Source organism: Pogoniulus pusillus, chromosome 19 (assembly GCF_015220805.1).
Source record: "Pogoniulus pusillus isolate bPogPus1 chromosome 19, bPogPus1.pri, whole genome shotgun sequence".
Classification (NCBI taxonomy): Eukaryota; Metazoa; Chordata; class Aves; order Piciformes; family Lybiidae; genus Pogoniulus; species Pogoniulus pusillus.
Genome location: NC_087282.1, coordinates 13,125,955 through 13,152,165, shown reverse-complemented (window position 1 = coordinate 13,152,165; position 26,211 = coordinate 13,125,955). Strand labels below are relative to the sequence as shown.

General features: G+C 52.4%; 1 protein-coding gene and 1 long non-coding RNA gene across 4 annotated transcripts; one reads left to right on the top strand and one right to left on the bottom strand.

Moving 5' to 3' along the window:
* The first annotated feature begins 1,023 nt into the window (after positions 1-1,023).
* On the top strand, positions 1,024-25,972 carry LOC135183964 (actin-binding protein WASF3-like). 2 transcript variants are annotated; one of them, XM_064159357.1, is made up of 9 exons: positions 1,024-1,151; positions 10,505-10,663; positions 12,319-12,453; positions 12,594-12,747; positions 13,062-13,179; positions 13,360-13,475; positions 14,335-14,601; positions 15,169-15,551; positions 15,900-25,972. In XM_064159357.1, the coding sequence occupies exons 2-9, from the start codon at positions 10,531-10,533 to the stop codon at positions 16,055-16,057; spliced, it is 1,464 nt and encodes a 487-aa protein (XP_064015427.1). In that variant the 5' UTR covers positions 1,024-1,151; positions 10,505-10,530; the 3' UTR covers positions 16,058-25,972. The 2 variants fall into 2 exon arrangements, with proteins under 2 accessions (XP_064015427.1, XP_064015426.1); XM_064159356.1 differs by having other exon boundaries at positions 13,360-13,535.
* Positions 13,087-23,480, bottom strand: LOC135183965 (uncharacterized). Of its 2 annotated transcripts, none has more exons than XR_010305792.1 (3): positions 23,395-23,480; positions 15,441-16,230; positions 13,087-14,746 (listed from the first exon to the last, which is right to left on the bottom strand). It is a non-coding gene; the product is annotated as an uncharacterized LOC135183965 (long non-coding RNA). The 2 variants fall into 2 exon arrangements; XR_010305791.1 differs by having other exon boundaries at positions 13,087-13,425.
* Positions 25,973-26,211: the final 239 nt, after the last annotated feature.

The window sequence follows — 26,211 nt, the reverse complement described above, 5'->3', positions numbered from 1 at the left end:
AGCTTCTGGCAGTTTGTGGGTTCATGGTGTTATCTTCTGCTCAAGAAGCCTTGGAGCTGTTTAAAGAGTGGGCTAGATGAGACCAAAGCTCTCACTTTGGACACAGTGGGCCATGGCAGTGGGACTGCTTACACCTCCCACCTAAAAGTGAATCCCTCAGATCCCTGTCCCTGTGATGAGGTGGTGCCCACACAGGCTGTGCTTGTCCAGGGAGGAGTATCAACCTCTCTTGCTCCAACTGGCTGCACTTCTGGCTCTGTAAGGTTAAGAGAACACATCCACTTCGTTCTTTGAGATGAAAACACTTTTGATAGCACCAGCTCATGGAGGTGTTTAAAGACCATGTAGATGTGCTTGAGGATATGGTCCTTTTGTCCTATTGCTTGTTCTTTGGGAGAATCACAGAACTGGTTTGGTGGGAAAGACCTCTAAGATCATCAAGCCAACATTATCCCAAAGTGCCATGTCCACACGTGTTTCTTGAACATCTCCGGGCAGGGTGACTCCACCATCTCCCTGGGCAGCCTGCTCCAGTGCCTGACCTCTCCTTTGGAAAATAAATGCTTCCTAATACCCAACCTAAACCTCCCTTGGCACGATTTCACAACATTTCCTCTCGTTCTATCTCCTGATACTAAGTAAAAGAGGCTGACACCCACCTCGCACCAACCTCCTTACAGAGAGTTGTAGAGAGCCGCAGGGTCTCTCCTCAGCCTTCTTTTCTCCCGGTTGAGCACCCCCGGTTCCCGCAGCTGCTCCTCACCAGCCCTGCTCTCCAGACCCTTCAGCAGCAGCTTCACTGCCCTTCCCTGAACCTACTTCAGCATCTCACTGTCCTTTTTGGAGTGAGGGACCCGAAACTGAGCCCAGGATTCGAGCTGTAGCCTCATCACTGCCACAGCAGACACCCTCTGGAGCTGGGGTGCGCACCCCAGTGCCGATCGTGCGGAGCGGGGCGGAGCGGGGGAGGAGGTTGGTTGCTGGGGGGGGGGGGCACATGCGCTGTACGCGCACTGCGGAGCGGCGCGGAGCGGAGCGGCGCGGGGAGCGCGGCGGCAGCCGCAGCCCTGCACAGCCCCCACGGGGCTGCTGCGGAGGGAAGACATCGCACCCCCCCCCCCCTAAAAAAACCCCAACAAAACCCGGCGGAGGTGAGTGAGGGGAAGGTGCGGGAGGGATGCGGCATCACGAACGGGGGATGGGCATGACCCCCAAAATGGGGGAGCTTGCATAGGCGACATCGGGGAGGTGATGGGGGGTTCGATGATTTGGGTTCTTCATGGGTTTGCATCATTTTGGGGAGGGGGGAGCTCCCTTGCATGAAAGGGTATCCCCCATCGTTCTGCGTTCCTGGGGGGCCGGGGGGGCCGATGAGCAGGCTGCTTTGCATTCTTAAATGGGAGGCGTCTCCACTGGTTCGCACCCTTGCACGGATTGGGGGGAGGGGGGGGGTAGGTGTGTGTCTCCCACTTGCACCTTGCATAGGCTGGGAGGATGCCTCCCACCGCTTTGCACCCTTCCATGGAGCGGGGGGTGTCCCCATCACTTTACATCCCTGTTTTGCAGGGGTGTCCTCCTTACCTTTATAGGGGGGAGGAGGGGGTGTGTGCATGTCACTTTGCACCCTTGCATTAGGAGGGGGTTCTCTGACTTGCTTTGCATTCTTTCGTGGGGGGATTCCCTTCTCAGTCTGCACCTATTCATCGTGGGGTGAGGGGGTCCTTTGCATGGGTAGAAGTCTGGCCGCCGCGGGGGGGGCGGGGGGGGAGGTATCCGCAAATGCTTTGGCACCATCATGGTGCTCTGGGCCTCTTTGAATCCTTTGGGGTGGGGGGAGGCTTTGCTATGTATCTTCCATGAGGGAACCCTACCGGGTTTACAACCTTGTAAGCTGGAGGGGAGGGGGAAATCAGGCCTCTGCATGGCAGGGGAGTGCTGTCACTTCGCATTGCTGTATGGAAAGGGAGGTACCTGGCTGCTTTGCATCTTTGCACGGGGGAGGGAGCGGAGATGGGGGCACCACTTTCCGTCCTTGCATCCGCCACTGCTTTTCATTTTCACATCACTGTGGAGGAGAAACAGAGTAGGGAGAGGCACCTGCAGCCTGCATAGGGCAGGTCTCCCCACCCTCTGAATGCATAATCAGGAGTGGGGGGCACCACACAGCCTGGTATGAGGCAAGTGAATAAGAGGGAACAGGGCCAAGCAAGGCAGAAGCATGGTGGCACCTGCCCTGTGTGCTTCCCCCACCCCACTGATGTAGCCTTAGGCTCTCCCTGGGATTTGGGGCAGTCCCTGGGATTTGAGGTCCCCCCATTACCACCACACCCCCACCCCCCAGCCTGGGGCACCCACAGGTGCACACTGCAGGCAGGCACACCCCCTTTAAGGATGCCATATCTGGGGCCTCCACATGCTCAGTGATTCAGCTACTTGCAGTTTTATGGCTTCAAACCAGAGTTGTGGCTGCCTCGTGGTGGTGTCAGCGGGATGGAATACCTCTGGATTTAGATGCTTTGCCATCTAGTTTGTGGCTGCTTTGTCTGGGGCTGCCTGGCACACACTGCCAGGTCCACTGCTGGACATGACTCTGGAGCTAGGAAGCACAGGACCTGGATATATGGACAGATTGGAAATAGCAGAATTAATAATTCATCTCCCAGACTTCAGCATGCTCCTGGTTTGCTGCATCTCCTTGTCTGCATTTGAGAGAGGTTTCTGGCTTCATTGCAGGAAAAAAAAATAGGTATTTTGGTGACACTTCTGTATGCTGGGAGCAGCCCCTGAAACAGGTTGAGGAGCTTGGTGGGGAGGGGGAAGTCAGCGACATTCATCTGGCAGATAGAAGGTTAACGTGCACCGTGCTCTTGAGCACGCCAAGGGCTCTTACACACAGTGCCTGTGATGCAACTTAGACCCCAAATGTCCGCTCCTTCCCGGAGGAGCAGAAGCCCACAGAGAAAACTCGAGCTGGAGCATATTTTGCTTCGAGCTGTCATCTCCCTTGGCCCAGTTCTGAACCAAAAAAAGATGCTCAGCCTCCATTTTATGGTGGATGACAAATCAGCTGCTGATGCCAAGATCTTGACAAGTTATGAACAACAGCCCTCCAGCCAGAAAGTGTTAAAAGAAATTAAGAAGCATCTTCTTCTTGCAGAGCTGCTCATCCCAAAAGCCACCCTCTGAGCTGCACCCCACGGGTGTGAGCTGCAGCATCCCTGCGCTGAGAGGGTGCTTCCTAGGCAGGAGCTGGCCCTGCTGCCCTAAATCCCACTGAGCTTTTTGCAGGGCTGCACGTACAGCACAGGAAGGGAAGGGATCACCCGGGCACACGGCAGGGAATGGCATGGGTGCTGACTGGGAATGCTCTGTGGCTGGAGATGCTGGTCCTGTGGCTGTTCCCAAAGGGAGTGAGCGCTGGGTTCGCAGCAAGACCTTTGCTGCTCTCCGAGGGTTCCCTGCTTTTATCAAAGCGCCTTCTATGTTGGGGAGAAAAAGGCTGGTTTGTTCAGCAGCGTCCTGCTCACGCCAGCCAGCCAGCGAGAGCCTTCTGTTAATGAGCTGGGCACAAAAGGGGGGTGGAAAAACCCACATTGAAGATTTTCCTTTGGTGATAAAGAGTCGTTAAAAACAACACATGATTCCTGGGCCAGCAGGGATCCTTTCCAGCCAAAACAGAGCTGGTATCTGTGGTGGTTCCCACCGTTTCATGCCCTGGCTCCTCCTTTGAAGATCAAGGCTGCTCCCAAGGCAGTCCTAGCACAGGAGCCACGCACGGAGCAACTGAAGGATGAGTGAGGATAACACATAGTTTCAACCACACCTTTCATCAGTCCCTTTATCCCTTCAGCGTTAGGGCATAGGGGCATCACTTCCACACCTGCATCTTGGGCAGGGAGAATGCACCACGGCTTTTCATTTTCACATCACTGTGGAGGATAAGCTGGGCAGGGGCAGGCACCTGCAGCCAGTGTAGAGCAGGGCTCACCACCCCTTGGTTGAAAAATTGGAAAGTAGGGAGCACTGAGGGCACCACACAGACTGATATGAGGCTGGGGAAGCAGAGGGAACAGCACCAAGCAGGGCAGAAGCATGGTGGCATCTGCCATGGGTGACCCCACCACCCCCCGCAGTCTAACCTGGCATTGCATTTGCATGGGTTTAGTTTGTATCCAAAGCAGAGGTGGTAGTGGGTCTGCCCATAGCCTGGCAGCAGCTTAGAGGGAATAGGAAGAACCTGATGAAGTGACCCTCACCTCCCAAGGTGGAGGAGCACTGAGGGCTCCCCATTTCATAGGATCATAGAATCATAGAATCAACCAGGTTGGAAGGGACCTCCAAGATCATCCAAGTCCAACTTATCCCCCAGCCCTATCCAGTCAACTACACCATGGCACTAAGTGCCTCATCCAGTCTTTTCTTGAACACCTCCAGGGACAGTGACTCCACCACCTCCCTGGGCAGCCCATTCCAATGCCAATCACTTTCTTTGAATGACAAATTTCTGAGAAATCAACTGACAGAACCCAACCCCCAGAGCAAAACCCATGGGAAACACCTGCCTGGAAACCTGCTTGCCAGTGCGGTGATGATTAGTTGCCTACCTGTAAATCACAACATCATTTCAGTTGGAAAAGACCTTTAAGATCACCAAGTGCAACCATTAACCCAGTGCTGCCAAGTCCAAAAGAAACAACGTGGAGGTAAAACCCATGAAGGAGCCTGTTTGTTTGAAACCAGCCCTGCAGTGGGACAAGCTTTTTATCCCAGCCCCGAGGTGAGGAGGCTGTTGCATTTATGGCATCCTCCTAAGCAGGGTTTTTTGGCAAAGGTTGGTGTTGCAGAGCTCAGCCTTCAGAGGCGTTTGTGATTTAGAGGCAATTTAGTCAAGTGCTGTTCCTAGAGCTGAAACATTCTGCAGCAGAAGAAGGGGGGTGAAAAAAGGCAAAAATAAATCCTGTGGCATTTGCTAATAAAACTCTTCAGGAATATTTTTAGCTGTGATTTAATGTTGTGTTGCACTTTGCTGGGAAGTGTTGGTTTGTTGAAGCCTCCTGGCAGTTGTGAGCCATGGTGGAGCTGCCTTGGGCTGAGTGAGCAGAGAAGGGGGGCTGCAGATGGACTGGAGGAGAGGTGTGGGCAGCACTCCCAGCCAGGGTGGGTGATGTGCCTTCCCAGTGGGGCACAGGGCACCCATTGAGCCCCAGCTCTGGTAGCGATGCAGCTCTGCCCCAGGACTCCCTCCTCCCTTTGGCTGGAGGAACTGACCCTTTCCCTGTGATCACAGCTCAGCCCAGATCTGTTCTTAGCCAATATTCCTCTGTGCCACTCAATCTGGGCTGAGACCTCTTAACTCATTTCACATGTGCTGCAGGAACAAGTCCACAGTTCTGACTTCCAGTCTCCCCCGAGTCAATAACTCACAGATGGAGGACCATAGACAGCATCCCACATCCTGGGGCTTTTCAGTTCCTAATTCTTTGCCATGAGATGTGCTCCCCGTTCCCTTCTCCACGAGAGGTGATCCCCTTCTGTGTTCAGGATGGGGCTGGGATGCTTTTCCTGGTCCCAGACCATTTGTGAAGCCAGACTTCCAGACACAAGGGTCTGGAGAAGGAGCCAGGCAATAGTATTGCTTCTCCATGCCCATCATCCTCAGTGCAATCACACATTTACCCTTGCTGGTTTATTTTAAGCAAGGGAAGTGCTGAGGATCCAGCCAGTTTCAATATATTTAATTAACCTCTGGGCAGAGGCTCTGGAGTGATTCTCAGCTTCACAGGGAGCAATGACATTTGTCATGCTGGTTGTGCTCACAGTCATCCAGGTGAGCAACAAGCTCAGATGCATTTGGTAAATTAGAGCAAGGAGCCCTTGTGGTGCAGCTCAAGCTCCATCTTGTGTGAAGGAAAGAAGCAGATCTGGTCTAGCTTTAGCAAGCAGGTTTCTCCACCTCGCAAAGTGCCACCTGCACGGGCTTTGCTGGTTGAATTTTCTCCTGTGACACCAAAGCTTTAGCACCTCTAGGCTCTGCTCTCCATCCTGAGGCTGTTCATGGCCCACATCAGCCAAACAACTGGGGTTGAGAAGGAGGAGTTTAGGGCACCTAAGCCAGAGGTTGCTCCTCATCCATTAGGTAGATGTCAGTGGCACTGTATGTCCTCTGCGTGCTTGTCCTGTTGCTCCTCGAACACTCCTGGACCCATTTTCAGCACACTTGTTGGTTGGCAGAGCTCCACAAATGAGCACCTCAAGACCCTGCTGCTTTTGAAGCTCACACTTATTTCTGTCTGCTCAGAAACATTGCACTCTCCAGGGATCCTTCCCAGACCTTTTCTGTGCCAGACCTGTCCTGCCAAGCTCCACAGGACAAGCTCCTACAGGCACCTACGAGCCAGCTGAGCACTGCTTTCACCTGTTGTCCTCTTCCTGACTCCAGAGGTGGTTTATTCAGGACTGCCTTGTGTCTCCTTCTTCCACTTGCCCTTGCAGCACTTACCACTCCCAGTCGACCTGCAGCAGAACACAGGTGTTGGAGGTGAGCAGGCATTGAAAGATCAGGCACTTCTTCTGATACTCATTTGCAAACCTCTGTTCCAGGAGAACAGATTGTCCACATGCTGCCTCTGGGGTTTTGCTCCACTCTGCCTCCTGACATCCAACCAAAGCTTTTGCTCCATTGCAAAACCCTCCAGTTCCTGGCAGTATCTGGTCCTCAGGGCACAACAGCACCCTGGGGAGCCCAGTTTGGGTAAGAGCTTTGACTGTTAAGGGTAGAGCAAACAAACTGGCCTCAAGGCTTGGCCCACAACAGAGATTAGCTGTAGGGTTGATGCAAACTGCTAGATTTAAGGTGTTTGTCATGGCTATGCTCAGTGCACACTTATCTACCTGCTCCCCAAAACCAAGCTCAGGGTTTCCTTTGGCTGTCTACAGACTGTGAATTAGGTTCCCCTTGGCCAAAATCATCTGCTGCTTCGCACACCACCCAGCCATGCTTCACTATCATCACACAAGGTGTTGGTGATACCTGGTGGCTGAGGTTTTGCAAGCTGGACATCCTCCCCAGCCAGCTCTGCTCACCTCTGCTCTAAGTCTGTTCCCAATGCAGGTTTCTCCTACAGAGAGCACCCAGACATTGAAGGCCAACCCCAAACTGCCTTCTGTCCCACCTTGGTCCAGTGAAGGAGTGTGACAGCAAGGTCTTCTCTCTTGTGCAGTATGAATCAGAATCATCTAGGTTAGGATAAGACCTCTAAGACCATCAAGTTCAGCCATTAACCCATAACAGCCAAGCCCATCACTAGACCATGTCCCTCAGCACCATATCTACACAGCTTTTAATTCCTTCCAGGGATAATGACTCCACTTCCATGGAAAGTGAAGCAGGACTCTAGGGCTGAGAGTGCAGGTATCAGGCACTTACCAAACCAAATATATCTCACTTGGAGGTTAGCCAAGCCCTGAGAAACATTTTGTGACCCAGCCTGTCCATCCTTGCAGGGTCATACAAAACAGTCATGATCTTTCAGGCTGCTTTAGATTCTGCCAGTGAAATCCAGCTTGGCATCGCGAGTCAGAGCTCAATCACCTGCCCACTGGGAGAGAGTAAGAGGGACTGGGGACTCAGTAAAGGTGAGGAGACAGTTTTGTACATTAAAAGCCATCACAAAGGATGTAAGGAGCAGTGGTTGGACACAAAACTCAATTCTGTGTGCGGTATTACTAAAAAAGATGTTCTTGTCTGTCCCCAAGGACTCCAGCTGACAGATGTGACAGCTGCTGAGATGTAGGGGGACATCTGGAAGGACCCAGCTGTAGGGGTCACCTGTGAGCCAGCATCTGCAAGCCACACTGTGTCAGTCTGGTCTGCAGAGACCAGGGCTTGACAGTGGTATTCCAAGGCAGGGCTCCTTTTCCATCCCGCAAGCAGTCTTCTCCTGCATGGTCTGAGAAACCAGGGGCTGCTCTCTGGGCTTTGGGATGCTGTAGTCAATTTGCTGATTGCTCCTTGGGAGAAACCACGCACCCACCTTCCTGCCCCCCTTCAGGTCTGGCCCTGCTGGGATGAATTTCAGACCTCAAATCTCTTTTTTCCCTCATTCCCTTATTGGCTCCCCATGGAGGATGGAGGTGCGGGTGGCCCTGATTCCTCCAGGCCTTTGCACAGGGACAAAAAGCCATGGGTGATGGAGGCCATGTCCCAGGCGGATGCTGAGAATGGCTCTTTGTTCCCTGGCTCTAATTACTGAGCCCCTGCAACTTGTTAATCGCTCTGCTCCACGTCATCCCATCCCTCTATCCCCTGCTTGGCGGGGAACTCCCCCTGGAAACGTGCCAGGGCTCAGCCTCCGAGGGTGGGTTTTGAGGTGACACATCAAAGCAAGCTTGGGATGAAGCTTACCTCTTTACACAGTCCTGAGAGGCTTGGGATGAAGCTTACCTCTTTACACAGTCCTGAGAGGCTTGGGATGAAGCTTACCTCTTTACACAGTCCTGAGAGGCTTGGGATGAAGCTTACCTCTTTACACAGTCCTGAGAGGCGTTCAGGGGGTGCCCAGAAAGTGGAGTTGTATGTCACCAGGGCAGGTGTCCATCCAGAGCCTCTTTGACAAACTCCACCACAGTTTTCTCAGCCAAAAAATAAGCAGCTGGCAGAAGCCTCTTAGTGATTTTCTGGGAGCCTGAGACAGTACCAGGCCTGCTATCTATGCGTGGTGGCTTTGGGACACTGTTTGCTTTGAGCCTGAAGCATTGTGTGACCCTATGCAAGGTTCAGGGCTCAGGTCCTGACTGCCCCGGGGCAGAGCAGAGCTCAGCCAGTCACCCGCAGCATGGACAGTCCTGGGAGCACAATCAGCCCTTCTGGAAGCTCCATCTGAATGATGCAGGATCCAGTTTTGGGCTCTTTCATGGAGGGAACTTGCATTTGCATTTGAAAACTGCAGAGGAGCTGGCGGAGGATGAGGGCACTGGCTGGGTGCTATCAATGAGAAACTGTTCTGCCAGAAAGTGTGAACCCTGCAGACTGCTGGCTCCAGCCATGGTCAGAGCTGCTGGGGGGCAGTGCTCAGCTGCTCTGCTCCCAGCTACCAACAGCTCTGCTCAGAAGCTGGTTCTTCTCTGCTGCCAAACCAGAGCACAGGTTTGTGAAAGCGGGGTGGTGTCCAGGGTGTGAAACAGCAGGGACTCAGGTGGCTGTATTCAGGAGCTGGGAAGGCTCTTTGTGTTCTCCAGGATCCAATTCATGGTGATTTTAGTGCCAAAACCCATCAGCTTGCCCTTGCATTGGGGGCAGAACTGAGGCACTCTCCACTTGGGTCACGTAAGACCCCCTTCTGCAAGCCTTTGGGGTCACTCCCTGCCTTGTGCTTCTCTGTGGCCCCAGTCCCAGGCTGCAGCACCTCTGGTGATGCCACCAGAGATAATTAATACAACTTTTTATTCTTCTTTCTCACTCTGTTTCATACCACTTGTCCTTCATGGGGGTAACCTGCCCTCAACTGCCCTCCACATCCCACCAGAGTCATGGAATCGTAGAATGCACTGACTGGAAGGAACCTCTAGAGGTCACGCAGTCCGGTCCAACCCCCCTGCAGGGACATCCTCAACTAGAGCAAGCTGCTCAGAGCCCCAGCAAGCCTGGCCTTGAAAGATTTGTGTTCCTCTCCATGGAAATCTTTACTAAGAGGGGAAAGATGAACACAATCTGAAGAGAAACCAGAATCCATCCTTTATCCTTCCTTACCAGCTCCCATGGGTGTGTTCACTGGAGGTGAGGCCATCAGGTGTGGGCATCTCCCTGCATCTCCTTGAGCTCTGCAGAAGATGAACCACGCAGGGCTGGCGGTAGAGCGGGGACCACAGGAAGATGCTGCAGGAGTGATGCTGACAGACCGAGCAGGGATGCTGTGAGGGTTACACAAGGATGCCGCTGGGAGCATGCAGGGGCGCAGTGGAGGGCAGGGCGAGCTGGCGGCGGCAGCCTGCCCGAGTGTGCTGCGTGCACAGATAAAGCCCCAGAGAGCTCCGCAGTCAGCTGGAAGTAACGGCCTCACTAGAGCTGCTCCTCGCTTCTGGCTGCTCTCTGCCTTGGCTGGGCCCCCTGGGGTCGGCTGAAGGGCTGCAGCATGCGGGGGCTTGCTCCTGGTTTGGGTACAGATCCGGAAAGGCTCTCTGGGGAGCACAACGGCAGGGACAAGGCTTGGTGCGATCCTCATCTCCACAGAACCATGAAGGTTGAAAAAAAGCTCCTAAGGTCATCAAGTCCAGGCTTCTATGCAACATCTCCATGAGACATCCTTGTACTTGCTGGCACCTGGAGCTTTGCACCCACGGAGTACCCCCTGTGTGGAAAGGGGTGCTGGTGCTGTGTGCACTCCATCCTCCATATCCCAGTGCGGGTCGGATGAGTCTTTGGGCAGAGAGCAGAGGAAATGGGGATGAAAAAGCAGCAAGTGGCAAAAGCTGTGCATTTTCTTGGTGTTCTTTCTTCCATGCCCAGGAGAAACGTGAAGGCTCCCCGGCACCATGCCGCTGGTGAAGAGGAACATCGAGCCCCGGCACCTATGCCGGGGGGCTCTTCCCGAGGGGGTGACAAGTGAGCTGGAGTGTGTCACCAACAGCACACTGGCTGCCATCATCAAGCAGCTGGGCAGCCTCAGTAAGTCACAACGCAGTGACCCTGGTATGGGATGGGGGTGGGGAGAAGGGATGGAAGTGGTGGGACACCACAGTCACTTGTTTCAGGTGCAAACATGGAGAAATATGAGCTACATGAGAGCCACCCCCAGTTCAGAGGGAACTCCCCAGCTAATTAAATGAGGAGGATGCTCAGGGCCAAACCCCATGTGGGGACTTGGTTAGAATCAGAGAATCACTGAATAGTTTTGGTTAGAAAAGACTTCTAAGGGTGAGTCCACCAGCCCAGCTCCACCATGGTCATTAATCAGTGTCCCACAGTGCCATGTGCACAGGTTTCTTGAACGCTTTCAGGGACAGTGACTCCACCACCTCCCTGGGCAGCCTATTCCAATGCTAGGTCCTCCCATAGCTGGTCTGTGTGGTGCAGGATGGAAAACTTAGCCAGAAAAAGGAAGGTCAGGTGAAGATTAAAAAACCTCTATGTATTATATTTAATCTTAGAACTTTGTGAGAAAGGGAGGTCCATATAAAAGGTCTAAATCCTCATCTGTCTTTCTGCCCTGGGACTGATTCCAACAGGAAAGGGAAGGATCAAGGCACTACACAGCACAGTGTGAAGGTTTAAAAGGTGTAAACAATTTTGCTGCTGAGTATCATCAATAGAGAGAGAAATGCAGGCTCTTCAGGGACTTCTCATGCTTTCTCTCTCCTCCAGAATTAGATTATCCTCTAAAATACTCCCCAAAAAATAAACTCAAAATTTAGAGAGCTGCTGGAAGCACCCATAGGTGCTCAGGCCATGGCTACCTCGTCCAGAGGAAAAGGAATCAAATACAAATGGCCAAGCTGGGTGACAAGCTGAGCAGATAGTAAACATACCTTGATCTGAGTTGCTGTTTGATCCACGGGTCTGGCGGAAACCTGGAGGAACCGGGGTGCAGGGCTGGAACGGGTGCTGCAGCCTGCAGGTGTCAGCAATGCTCTGCTCAGCCCTGAGGTGGTAGCAGTCCTATAAAGCTGTCCCAAAGATGCAGCAAGCACTGCAGGAAAACACCTGCTGAAATGAAACAAGCTGAGGCTTCTGCCTGCTCTGGCTCTCTCCTTGCTTCCCTGCTCTCTGTTTTCCACCTTCCTGGCTGGATATCTGCAGATGACGCTGCATGGCCAGGTGGTGTGCTGATGGTTGGTGTTCTGTGCTGCCTCTAGCCTGAGACATCTAGAGGCTTTTTAGGATGAACATCATAGAACCATAGAATGGTTTGGATTGGAAGAGACCCACGAAGGTTATCTACTCCAACCCCCTGCAGTGAGCAGGGACATCCCCAATTAGATCAGTTTGCTCAGAGCCTCGTCAAACTTGACCAGGGATGGGGCTTCTACCACCTCACTGAGCCAGCTGATCAAGTGTGCCACGCCCCTCATAGTCAAGACCTATTACCATGGTTTGGTGCCTCCCACGGGTACCACTCTTGCTGCCAACGATGCTCGTGTGTATAGGATAGGTGGCCTGTGCTCCTCTCCTTCCATGCAGCACTTTGCCAGGTCTGGGAGAGGATGAGGCTCAGCTCCCAGAAAAACAAGACTTGAGAAGAGCTGTTGTCCAGGGGATGGGCTGGGAGAGGATTGCCTGCCCACCACCCTTGCCTGTGACCAGTTCCTGTCATCCTCTGGCAGGCAGGCATGCAGAGGACATCTTTGGTGAGCTGTTCAATGAAGCCAACAGTTTCTACATGCGGATGAACTCGCTACAGGAGAGGGTGGACCTGCTGGTCATCAAGGTGACACAGCTGGACTCCACCGTGGAGGAAGGTGAGGGGTCTGAGATACTTTGGGGTGATGGCTGGGTGCAAGGGGGTAGAGGACACATGTCCAGGGCTGGACCAGCTGTTGTGCCTGGTTCAGGGGGTCTGAGGTCACCCCTGCATTTCACATTCTTCCTGCACCCCCAGTTTCACTGCAGGACATCAACATGCGGAAAGCCTTCAAGAGCTCCACGGTGCAGAACCAGCAGGTCGTGTCTCGCAACTCCATCCCCAACCCAGTGATGGAGATGTACCAGCGCTGTGACAAGCCCCCACCACTCAACATCCTCACACCCTACAGGTAGGGTAGCTGCTGCATCTCTCTTTGGGGACACTAAGGACGTCCTAGGAGGTTCTGGGGAGCCTTTTGCACCCTGTTGGCTGCTTGCTGAGGGCCGAGAGGCTGTTTTCTCTGGCTGCCGTGCCATCGTCTCCGTTTGTAGGGCACTTGGGATGAGTGACCCCATGCAGTGGTATTGCAGATAGTGACCACTGTGTTGGACATGTTCATGGTAGGGCAACAGCTTATGGTTGTGATTGTACGAGCCCACTGCTCAGGGGAAAGGTGGTCTTCTTCCCTGACTGATAACTCTCTCCTCTTTTCCCACCCTTCAGGGATGACAAAAAAGATGGCCTCAAGTTCTACACTGACCCCTCGTATTTCTTCAACTTATGGAAGGAGAAAATGTTGCAGGCAACAGAAGATAAGAGAAAGGAGAAGCGCAGGCAGAAGGTAACAAACAGATGAGGGACACCGGGAGGGGCTGGAGCTGGGGGACCATCACCTTTTTGGTGCATCCCATATGTTCCTTCCTGCTGTGGTGGGTGCATCTTGATGCTCCCTGGACACCTGCCAGTCACGGTCCCAAGGAGCTGGGCTGGAGATGGAGCCATGGCTTGTGTATGTTCTCAGGAGCAGCGGCTGGTGGAAGACTCCACTCGAGAGGTGAAGAAAGTGAGGAAAGCCCGGAACCGGCGCCTGGAGTGGAACATGATGGCGTATGATAAAGAGTTCCGACCTGATAACAGGTTCTCACCATCCCCCTATCACATGGTGTCATCGGAAGGATCACTGTCCCCAGATAATAGGCAGGTTTCACCTACTGCACGTTTAGCTCACTTCCTCTCCTTTGCTTTTCTCTTCTCCATCTCTGGGAGATGTGCTGCCTGCAGCAAGGCCGGGGTGATAAGCTGTACCCCCATGGTAGCTTCATAGACAGCTCCGGGAGTCACATCCTGGACCTCAGGAGCAGCCTAGGTGTTGAAGTGCTAAAGGAAAAGACTACCTCAGCTCTCTTGGTGTCCACGTCCCCTCCACTGTCGCTCTGCTTTCTTGTACATCTGTATTTTGTAGCCATTTTCTGTTTAGCTGTCTTAAGAAGAGTGTTAAGGCTTGTGAGGAGCAGCTGAGAGAACTGAGGGAAGATCTTCTGGATCTCCACAACTCTCTGAAGGTTAGAGCCAGGTGGGGTCAGTCTCTTCTCCCAAGGAACAAGCAATAAGATAACAAGAAATGGATTCAAGCAGCATCAGGAAGTGTTTAGGTTGGACATGAGGAACAACTGAAAGGGTTGTCAAGGCCTGGACCATGATGCCCATCCCTTGAGGGGTTTCAGAGGTGTGGAGATGTGGTGCTGAGGACATGGTTTAGTGGTGATCAGGCAGTGCTGGGTTAACAGTTGGATTTGATGTTCTCAACATACTCTTCCAACCAAAACAATTCTATGATTCTAACCACAAAATATCCCCCATACCCACATCTCTCTGACCTCCCAACCCAGCCACCCCTGCTCCCAGGAGTAGGACCACGAGGATCATAGAATGGTTTAGGTTGGAAGAGACACACAGAGGTCTTCTGCTCCAACCCCAGGGTTTTCCTGTGCCATAGATCTTACGCTTCAGATGTGGCTGACCACTCGTACCCGGCAAGCCCCAACCACCCCGCACAGCTGCTGGCCCCAGCGTCTCACCTGGCCCCATCGGAGCACAATGAGGGGGTGCTGGTGGCTGCCACCCCCCAGGAGCATGTCTACCGCCCAGCTGCAGCAGCAGGCAGCCGGCAGAACAGCCTCAACCGCCTCCAGCAGCCCCACCCACCACAGCCCCCAGAAGCTATCCTCAATGGGCCAAGACCTCACTTAGTCAAGGATTACGGGTAAGGCTTCCTCTGTCCTAATGGAGGCATGTCCAGGGAAAGAGGGGCTTGGTGGGGGTCTGTAGTCCCCAGTTTCTGGGCTGACATAGTGGAAAGTGCCCTCTCTGTGGCCACCATGCTCTGAAACTGCCAGTGAGACCTGAAGCTGAACCAAACAGAAACACTTTTAGTGTAACCTCATTCCAGATAAAGGGACAAGGTGGATGTAGAGCACCACTTTCCCCTGGGATGTTGACTGCTTTCCAATGACTACATGCTCCATAGCCCATCCAACCATCAGAGCCCCACTGCAACCTCCATGGGGACTGAGTTTATGTGAAGGTCCAGAGCAAACCAAGTCACAGCTCAGATGGTAAATTCCTGGGATGGGTGGAGGGGCACTCAAGATATGTGGTAGGTGCCAAGGGTAGGTAGTGGGTAGCCAGGCTACATGGTAGGCACCTGGGATGGGTGCTGAATGCCTAGGAAGAGTGGTAAGTGCCTAGAATTCGGTGGTGGGTGCACAAAACGGGTGATGGGTGCTGTTGTTCCTTGTACCACTGACACAGCTTTGCCCTCCCATTGCAGCCCACAGCCGATGCCAATGGCAGAGTACTTTGTGCCCCCTGCCCCACCTCCCCCACCCCCAGTCATCCCCTCTGCTCAGACCGCCTTCGACAGCCCCATCTCAGCTCCCCCTGCACTGGCCCCCGGCTCAGCTGCTCCCCCATCCTACACACCCTCACCACCCCCTGCACCCCCTGGTCCCTACTCCGCTTCCCCACCGCAGGCCGGCCCCATGGGACCCCCAGTGGCCCCACCACCTCCACCACCTGGTCCCCCTGCCATTGCCGCCTCACCTGCGCACTCGGCATCACCGCCGGCACCCACCATGGAGCCCCGGAAGCCGCAGATCCCACTGATGCCCATGAGCGATGCCCGGAGCGACCTGCTGGCAGCCATCCGTAGGGGTAAGTGACGGCATCGGTAAGCAGGAGACAGGTCCCCAGTGCTGCTGTTGTGGTGACAAAGGACCTCTTGGTGCAGAATTGAGTGGTGGTGTCTTTGTTGAGTGCAAGATGAGCCCCAGGTGACCAGGTGTTGGAGCCTTGAAGCAGGCTGCCCAGAAAGGTTGTGGGGACACCTCCTCTGGAGAACCTGAAAATCCCCCTGGACATTGTGATCCTGGCTAACCTGCTCTGGGTGATCCTTTGGAGATCATCCAGTGCAATCCTTCTGCTGACAGAGGCCTCTCCCAACCCCTACCATTCTAAAGGTGCTGGACACGTTGCCTCTAAAGCCTTCTTTCTCTACCACAGGAATCCAACTCCGGAAAGTTCAGGAGCAGTGGGAGCAAGAGGCCAAAAAAGAGCCCGTGGGCAATGACGTGGCAACGATCCTGTCCCGCCGGATCGCGGTGGAGTACAGCGAGTCTGACGATGACTCCGAGCTGGACGATAACGAGTGGTCGGACTGAGGGGCCCGGGGCTGGGCTGGCACGGAGCTCCCAGCTCTGTCCCAGGTGTGTATAGGCGCCTTCCCCACTCCTCAATGCCAACAAGTGCAGGTGGCCCCACTCTTTCAGGAGCTTTGCTTGTACACCATGTCCAGCACCCTTCGGGCAGCAGCAGCAGCACTGGTAGGATCCGCCTGGGAGGCAGTGAGATCAGAAATTAGCAGCACCTTCACGTGTAATGACTTCAAAACTGCTCTGAAAATCTATTAGTAGGATTAGTCTGGGTTTACACCTGGAGCAAGACCAGAGTGTGCTTTGCTAGAGAAGGGAAACCCAGAGGCATTAGTGCTTTTTCAGCCAGGTGTTAAATGTGTTTATGAGAAGCTCCTGAAGAAGCAGCCTGATTGCACAACTGGTGCCACCATGGGCCATGCACTTAGTCTGGAGATGATCTGCTTGCCTACATTTGTGGGATCAGGCAGCTCCAAAAACTACTTATGGGCAGGAGTCCCCTTCCTCATAAAGCAATACAGCATATTTCACAGCAGTCATGATCACTGATGGTTCACACAGATGACTCAGGTAGTCACAGTTGTGTTGGCATTCCCTGAAGAAGACCAAGGTGTTGGTGTCCTGAGCTAATATCCACCCTTAGGACCAGTTTTCTGGGTGAAAAGGGTGAAGTTTGAGAGGCTCAACACATGCTGTTTTTAGGGAGAAAAGGGAAGCAGAAGTGCCCATGGAGCTTCCTCAAGCCCAGCTCTCCTTGGGTTTAGAGCTTCACCGTTTCAGTGCTAGTTAAAAACAAAACAACCAACCCCAAAATGCTGCTTTGAGCTAAATTCTCAGCCTGCACTTTGCAACTTCACAAACTGCACCCTTACAACTGAGATAACTCAGACCATGGCACTAATCCTGCCCTGTCTCTGACTGTCCTTCCTTGAAGGTTTTTCACACAGTTGCGAAGGGAGGAGATGTGGGAAGGCAGAGGGAAGGGGTGAGGGATACTGAAAATATCACAGCCAGGAATAAGAACCTACAGAGAGCTGGAAGAGGTTCTCCACCAGCACAAAATTGGCTGGGACCAGCCACACTTGCCTGACACAGCATCCTGAGGTGTTTTGTTCCTATATACCACAAGTCTCTGAATGGGCAGAAGCCAAGTCCCCACTTTGCATGTCCTCTGGGGAGAAGCTGGGCTTTGAGCTCACCTGCCCACCTCTCCCAGTAGCCATGAAGATGATAGCTACAGAAGTAGTATTTTGACTAGAAGTGACCAGACCTGTAGAAGAGGTGAGAGGATATGGCTGGGGCCCAACAGGCTCCAAGGCTGATCCACTCTTAAATTCCCTCTGAGAAATGCTACTGTTGAATGATGCTCCAAGCTTGTGCTCACTTTGTGGCAAGATGCAATGAGGCCCCTTCCCAGCTGCTGAGAAACACCCCCAGGAGCTCTCCCTTCTCTTGACAAACACAAGGAGACTGTTGTCTCCTGTCTCTCAGACATGACACCTGCATCTCCACATCTCAGACGAGAGCTGTGGTGCCAAGTGTGGGGCTCAAATGGAGGAACAGTAGGATGGATGTGGGAGAGGATGAGAGTGACCGGGAAAGGCTTTGGTGGTGAGTGCCCCACCATGGGCCACATCCCCTAGTTTACCCTCTTCTTTCCTGAGGGAAAGCTCCCTTTGACTTCAGCAGGGCTGATTGTCAGAGCAGGCACTGAGGCACCAAAGTAGGCAGGGAGATGGTGTACTACAGGTGACCAGGAAATTGCTGATGCTTGATGCTCACCAGATTGTTTCATGACACTGACCCTCTGGGATACCAAGAACTGTCTGCAAAAGCTTTTGGCTAAAGCTTGGTGTCTCCATGCAGGCAGAGAGGCCCTGTGATCCCCACAACAGGCTTTCCTTGCCCAGGGCTTTTGGGCCTGAAGCAAGCTCTGAAGAATGTCTTGTGAAAGACCAGAGCAATATTCAAGCAGTCACCAGGCAGTATTTGTCGTGGGGTGGCATGAACATAGACACAATGGTGATACTATCAGGGTCGATGCCATTGCATGGCAAAGCACTTGACAATCATGGAACTCAAGTCTTGACCACAGGCCACATTTGCAGGGCAGATGGACAGCTGGGAGCCTCATGGGTGCATGGTTCACCTCCATTTCCTCACACCTTTATGCTCTTACATAGTCCTCTTCTCTTTGGACATCTCATTACATCCCCACCATTTGTATCCTGCTTGAGGAAGTTCACAACTTGTGGTAACCCTGGATGGGTGTGTTTAAAAGTCATTTGGATGTGGTGCTTGGGGAAATGGCTTAGGGTGAATCCCCTAGAGTAGGGATAGTGGTTGGACTTGGTGATCCTGAGGGATGTTTCCATGATTCTGTAAGACAAACCCTTTTCACATGCTCCACTCCCAAGCAGCTTGGCAGGACCATAACCTCCCACACTGCCCACAGCTTGAGGACGTCAGGGATCTGAACTTCCTCAGCTCCACTGAAGCTCTCTTGCTAGCAGGCATGGGGCTACCATCTCCCCAGTGAGATGTCTATGTTGGAGCTTATTGCTCAGCTGTCCTGTGTAGGAACTTGAGGAAAATCTTGCTGCAAGGGTGATGGAGTAGGCTGCCTGGAGAGGTTGTGAAGTCACCTTCTCTGCAGAGATTCCAGACCTGCCCAGGCATTGTGGTCCTGCTTTAACAGGGGAGGGTCTGAATGATCTCCAGAGGTCCATTCCAATCACTGCTACTGTGACACTGTGTATTTGGTGGAGAAACAACCTGTGTGAGCTGTGGGCACCCAGTTCTGGTCTGAGCACAGCACAGCTTGCTCTTCCCAGCTCTTTCCCAGCAGTGCCACAGCGCAGACAAGCACATGGTGGCACTACGAGTGTCCATCTGATGACACAACCGTTGCTGCAAGACCAGCTCTGCTGGCAGCCCAAAATCCTCAGTGCCTTTTCTTGAAGGACTCAGCCACTTTTGAGGATGACCATCAGTATTTTTGGGTCCATTCATCTGTCTTTTGCCTGGGTGATCGTGACCAACGCATGTAACACCAACTCCTGGGTCGGGCTGCTCTGGGTTAGCTCTTCTGGGATGGGTTGGGCCACAGCACTTAGCACTGTGTGTCTGACCCATATGCTGCAACTCTCAGCATCTGGTACGTCTGGGCCCATTTCTGCTGGCTCTTCCAAAAGTAGGCTGTGCCGCGTTACGCAACCCAAAACGCTGGAATCCTCCTGTGGCCTGATATGAAAGTGAATATTTAAATGTTTTATCTACTTGGCAGCCATTAAAAATACCATCCAGGTCACAGATGATTCAATCCCTCCTCTCCCAAGCGTACCAGAAGTGGGCCGAGGAGATTCTCCTCTGTGTTTAAGGGATCATATTCCACGCTGAGAATCCTGCGGTGGCACTTTGTTGCCAATGGATCATCACAGAGTGCCAAACTGTTAACAAACCCAACTGATCTCCTGAGAGCTCTCCTCTTTTCATTTGATCTGCTTTCTCCTACTTGCCACTTTATGGGGATAGATTAAGATAATAAATAAGACTGCCAACAGGGGAAGGAGTATTGCGTGCAAAGGAACACCAGAGATGGAGAAAGAGAAAATAAACCAGTTTGGTTCTGCACAGAGATGTTAACTGAAGGGCCTTGAGAGCCATCAGGAGCAGCTTGCACATCTCTGACTTATAAAAGGGACATAGTGGGGACTGGCATGCCCACAGTACCCCAGTTGTGAAGTCTGCTCTTGCCCAGGTGTGATGAAGGTCGGTGGAAGTCTAGCGGTGCTCATGTTCTGGCTCAGGTTGCTGTTGTGCTCTCAGTGCCTCCCTGATTCTGAGTGAACATTTGAGCTGGCTGTTGGCACAGGTGGCTCTTAGAAGATCAATATCCTGACAGAAGAGAGTATTGGGTAGCTTCTAACTTTTCACCCTGGACAGAGAGCTAGGGGCTGTTCAAGGCAAGACTGGACGTGGCACTTGGTGCCATGGTCTAGCCTTGAGCTCTGTGGTAAAGGGTTGGACTTGATGATCTGTGAGGTCTCTTCCAACCCTAATAATACTGTGACACTGTGAGAAGCAAGCATCAGGGCTGTACAAGCAGGAGCTGCTGTAGGATATTTTACTTCTGGAAGGTTTTATTCTAGTGAAGAATGTAAGGCCCAACATAGCTTCTCCAGCGAGCTCCGTTCACATGGAGGCCCTCAACTTTCCTCACAGCAATTTCTACCCACCCCCTCCCAGGACAGCCAGCAGTCTGAACAGGAGAGCTTTGCAGCCTCTGCTGAGAACAGAGCCTGTGTTAACGCCCCAGCTTTAATGACCAGTGAAGGGATGCCTGGAGGGAGGCAGGTTGTGCACTGGAAGCAGTATTTCAGAAGGTGCTTTTTTTCCCCTGGAGGTGTGTGGCCAGCAGGGCCACTGTGTCGTTTCTTTGTGGGTAGACAATGGGAGGCCACAGGGAGTATTCCCCATCATGGGAGAATGGTGGGAAGCGATGGCAAAGACAGAACAGGCTGTTCCTTTCACCACTATTCCTGGTTTCCCACAGTAGTGCTTTAGGGGTGAGATTTTCCTAGTCGGCATGTCACTTTACAGATGAAGAATATAAAAGTAAGGACAAGGACTCTGTCCTGAGGAGTTTACACTTAACAGCAAAGACCATATAACCTGCACTGCACTTTAGAAGCCTCAACTGCTCATTCATCCCTGAATTTACCCTCAGCTGGGCAGCAGCACCTTGAGAACTCTTGTCCCTTTCCTTAGGTGACCCCACTACCAGCACCACGGCCATATCCCCTCGCTGATGGCAGCGGTGGGGGCTCCCCTGCCCCTCCACTAACCCCACACAGAAGTGCCTGAGTAAAGTATGAGTTTTATCTCTGAAGGAGTTGCCATGCCCTTGGGGTGGTCCCTTCCCAGTCCCTGCACATCTCTGCTCCTCTGGGTTGACCATGCACTGATAGGCCACTCGTCCAGGTGTACTGCTGCAGCTACCTGCCCGCACTCAGAGGTGCCCACACAATTCTTGTGATGCTCTCCTCGCTTGTAGGAAGTGTCCTCCTTTTGGTACTTAGACCCAGGCCTAGATTTTGAAGTATTTATTTCTTTTGGAGAATCAGCAAGGGGGGCAGGGTGGTGGTGACTGAGCTTCCTCTAACAAACCCCAGGTTTTCTAGGCTCACTCACCCAAGCTCTGCTTTCCCCAGGTGAGGACTGTCCTGCGTTTTGCTGGGGGAGGAAAGGAAAGAGTCAAAAACCTCAATGAGGGGTTTGCCCCAGTACCATACCCACAGGCAGGGTGGGAGGAAGACACCACCGTGGTGTTGTCACTAGACTGAAGCAGAGCCTGCAGGTTCGTACTGCAGGAAATCCCCAGGCAAGACCTGGATGGAAGGTGCTTGGTCGTGGTGTTCCCTGAAGGCACCGCTGATGTGCCATTGTCAGTATTAATGTCTGTCTTACATTGGCACAGTGCCCCGAGGCAACTGCTGTCTCCGTAGCACTAGGTAATGCTACACCACTGATGCTTTACACTCCCGTGGGCACCCCTCCTAATAGCTATCTTCCCACAGGTGCCACCTTCAGAGCAGCACTCAGAGGTCCCTCTAGCCTTTTGCTCTCAGTAGAACAGGTTTAAAGCTGCTCTTGGTCATCATGTTTCAGAGCATGTGAGCCCAAGCACTAATGAACCTTTTCCTGCACACCTCTCCCACAGTGGCAATGCCATGGGACTGGGTTGGCCCTGGGTGACTTGAACCCCAATGGTAATTCCAGCACTTAGCAGTATAGAAAGTGACAGAAGAGGAAACAGCACCAACTTGTGCCAGGGGAGGTTTAGGTTGGCCAAGAGGAATAATTTCTTCCTAGAAAGGGTTGTCAAACCCTGGCACAGGCTACCCATGGAAGTGATGAAGTCCTCATCCCTGTAAGGGTTTCAAAGTTGTGCAGGTGTTTTGCTGCAGGATATGGTTTTGTGGGGACCTGACAGTACTGGGGTAGTAGTTGGACTTTAAGATCTTCAAAACCTCTTCCAACCAAAATTGTTCTGTGATGAGCAGGGCAGAAAAAAACCCAACAAAATAGAAGATAAAGGTAGCATTTCAGGTTGGTTATGCTCCCACCACTCTGTACACGAGTATCCTCAGGTAGGCAAAACCTGCTGCAGAGCAGCAAAGGGCAGTGGGGAGAATAAACCTGTTCTCCATCCATGTGCTGGAACAAAGTCAAAGCATGAGATCGAGCTGGGACAGAAAGGGGTTGAATCTGAAGCAGGTCACAGAGGCTCTACCATGTCTTTAAGAAGCAAGAAGGCAAACACCAGAGAGGAGCACAGTCTGTGGCCCCGTGCTGAGCATGGGGATGGTGGAAATGCCTGTAGCGTATCTCTTCAAACCTGGCATGGTTGTAGTTCTGCCTCATCCCCCCATACAGACTTGCAGCACCTCCATTTGCAGATCTGGCCCAGCAGGTTACAACCCAGAGCATTGCCCACAAGCAACCTGCTCGTGCTCTCCCTCAGCTTTGCTGCCCTTTTTCTGGTTTTGGTGTTGACCCTTGCTTACAACGCAGCTAAAAGGTACCTGGGAGGGAATTAACTGCAGAAAACCAGGATGAGCAGCTGTTACTGCTGTGTGTTGATGGTCAGAAGGCAGCAGTTTGTGGTGGGCTGGGAAATTCACCCCACAAATAATATTTGCCAGACCAGTTCAGATGACTTGGAAGCAAGATAAATTTATGAGCATATATACAAAATATATTTACAATTATATACAAGAATCCAATCCTCCTCCCTGGCCAAAGAAACCTCACAAGGGGGCAATGCCACCTCCTTCTCTCCCCATCCGAGACAGAAAACCAGCAAGATCTCACATGTTATCTGGTTAGTCAAGGTTGGTATTCAGTTATGCACAGATGAACAGTGGAGGAGGTAGAAGGCAGAAAGCAAAGTCAAAAAGGAGTGAGAATTCTCCTGTTGCTGGTTTACCCCTCCTAGCAAACCAGTGAATGAGAGAGATTGCACTGCTGTTAGTTTTTTACAACCAATGCCCTGCTCATTCAATCTATATTCACAAGAACGTCCAGAAAGTTCCTCTCTCATCTATAACTCAAAATCCAAATCGAGTGTTAGATCTTAACCTGCTACACAGCTCCAGCAATCTACTCATCCAGATCATTCACAGCCCACAGACTGCACTGCCTGAACTACGCTGGTGCATTAAGCAGAACAACTTAAAAGTTATTCTTTGATTTGAGGCAGTTCAGTTGAGCAATCAAAAAAAGAACCACACCACCCCCTACCCCCCCCCCCCCCCCCCCCCAGCAAAACACAAACAACTTACTTGTGATTTCCAGAAGGAAAGCCTACTCCATCCCCTTCTCCTGGACCTCAAGGGGAAAGTCAGACCTAATGGTGCTTCCCAGCTAACAAAAAAGAAAAAGGAGCAGCCTCACCAGAAAACAAATTCCAAAGAACCCAGCATTGAAGAGCAGAGCAGGGAGAAGATGAGCTTCACCCCACAGCAGGAAGAACTTCTGCCTCTGAAGGTCCCCCCCCAGCTCAGGTGTTTCAAATTCCATTGATTTTCACCTATTACTGGTGCCTGTGTAGCCTGATGCCACAGCTGGGCACACTTGCCCCATAACAAGTCACTTCTTGCCATGAAAAGAGCAGACATAAAAATCTCACATTAGAAACAAGGTGGACTGCAGCCTGAAGATGTTACTGTGGTGCCCCTCGAGGAGCTGTGGATTTCCCACTGGCAAGAGTCATATCCTTCACAGAATCAAAGAATAGTTTGGGTTGTTGAAAGGGACCTTAAGGATCACCTAGTTGCAACCCATTGCCAAGCCTCAAAAAGCCACAGTTATGAGCACTGACACCCCCCTCTTACCATAACCTCCACCAAAGCTATTTTTATACTGAGATGTTTCAGGTCTACCTTTAGTTCTGGCAAGTTTCCACAAACAAAGCCTCTCTTTGTGGTGCCTTTCATCTCGGATCAGAACAGATTAGGAAAAAAGAGACCAAATTCCTACAAAAAAGAAACCCTTTTTGTCCAAAATGTATTTGTGGGAGCTTTTCAAGGCTGGTGGCTCCTCATCGTAAGAGGCTTTCTTATTTTGGGGCCACTTGACTTGCCCAGGTGAGTCTGAAGCCAAACAGGGGTTTGGGTGGATGGTGAAACATTGCTGGCACTTTCCTCCCCTCCATTTTTGGCTGTGGCATGTCACACGTGGGGTTCAGGTCTGGGGTTCCTGTCAGCAGATCAGCAGGACTACAGCTGGCAGCTCCTTCCTGACACAAGTGCCTTTACTGAAGGTCCTCATTGCATGGCTGAGGAGTGCAGGGCTTCATGGAGCAGGTGGGCTTACTGAGCTGGGGGTGAGGAGAGCATTTCCAAGCATTTCTGAGGCTCAGTCTGTCCTCATCTGGGTGGAAAGCTGGACCCTGAAGGAGATCTGAAGCCCAAGATCCTGAGGTATCTGCTGGGATCCCTCCTTCCTTGTGCATGGGCTGTTAGCCTGGCAGCAAGGAAGCAGCTTGGGAGCAGGTCTCAGAGCAGCTCTCCCTCCAATCTTGACCACCTCCTCCAATCTTGACCACTCCAAGGAAGATCTGCTCTGACAACCAGGTGTCTTCAGGTGTACATGCAAACACTGCACCCTGGGCATGGGGACAGTGCCCAGGAGGATGTGGTCAGCATGCAGGAAGAGGACAAACCTTATCATTGCATTGCTGTGGAACATACACTTGCTGGTAGGTTTGCTCCAGGGTATTTGTGTTGCTGCTGCTGCTGTGGGACAATCGTCCTCATTCTCCTGTCCCAGCACAGAGCTGTTGGGGTAATGCCAACTGCTGTGGCAGGACAGGAGCTATTCTACTTCCAGGTTTTGATCACCTTCAGAGTGGTAGGAGCTCAAGCACCACAAAAGCATTATTATGAGGGACACTGAAGCAGGTGAGGATCATCTTCTATGTCCTGCACCCAGCAGCCTGGGGGCAAGGCTAGCACAGGTTGGGCTGGGAGCACCTAAGACACCTCAAAACGGTTTTTGCACTACCTAAACTCATCAGCTCCAAGTTAAGGAGACCCCCAGGAGCACTGGGGCAACCTAAAACAGAGCACTCATGAACAGCCAGCTTGATCTAAGGATCTGGAAAGCAGCTTTCTCCTCCTCCGGCACTAGCTGGTCAATGCTGGTACAGCGCAGAGCCGGGGCTGGGGGATGGTCTTTATGAAGGTTGCTCCAGCTCCGCAGGGGTGGCACAGCAGGGACAGGGAGGTGGCACCTTGCTGCTGGCTTCCTGGGAGGCTCAGCCTTGTTGGGTCTGCCTGGATGCTCCTACAAAAGGCTCGTATTTTACTACCAGTAGAAGTATTACCTGTAATTTCCTTCAACTTGCCACCTGGTGGAAGCAGCTGCTGGGAGATGCGCGGCACTCCCGCGGCGGGAGGTCACCTCCAGCGGGCCATGGCTCGGTTTCCCTTCTGTTGTAGTCGACGTTACAAGGAGAAGATTCTCACTGTCTCTCGGGGTCTTTAGCCACGTGCACTTAGTCATAGGTGAGTAGATGTTGCTGCCTGTATCTATCTGCCATCCCCAGTCGCTACGTGTGAACAAGTGTATTTCCCCCCCGTGTTGTGGGTTCTGCCTGTCGTGACACGATGACGGAAAGGTCGGGACTACGCTGGCTCGGTCGCAGCGCGGAGCTGGCTTCTGTACAGGGTAGAGAGGGAACCTGGAACGACTCGAAGTGCCGCTTGTAACTACATTCGTTCAACAGATGTCATCTTAATCCCAAACTCCTGCCACTTTATGCATGTTGCTGATTAAAAAAGAAAACGAGGGGGGAGAAAAAAAAAAAGAAAATAAAATAAAAGGAAAAATGAATAAAGATTTTAAGAGGTTAAAGTAGATTTGGGGTTTGGCTTTTTGTCAGCTTGACCTCGCTGGGACCCTTTGCTGTGAACACTGTGATGCTCCCGTCTCTAATAAGAGGCCTGGGCACAGAGAGAAGCAGCAAGCTCTGATATCTCTCCAACCCTTCACTTGGAGAAGGCAGCCCTGCAGGATTAATCAATTCCCTTTGGGTGTTTAATCCCTGACTGCCTGGGCAGCCAGGGCAGCTGGCTGGCAGCGAGGTCTCTGTCCTC

Coding starts and splice junctions, on each gene's coding strand:
- LOC135183964 (XM_064159356.1), top strand. CDS start 10,531: ATGCCGCTGGTGAAGAGGAACATCGAGCCCCGGCACCTATGCCGGGGG. Junction 14,602..15,168: donor CACTTAGTCAAGGATTACGG/GTAAGGCTTCCT, acceptor CTCCCATTGCAG/CCCACAGCCGATGCCAATGG. Junction 15,552..15,899: donor GCTGGCAGCCATCCGTAGGG/GTAAGTGACGGC, acceptor TCTCTACCACAG/GAATCCAACTCCGGAAAGTT.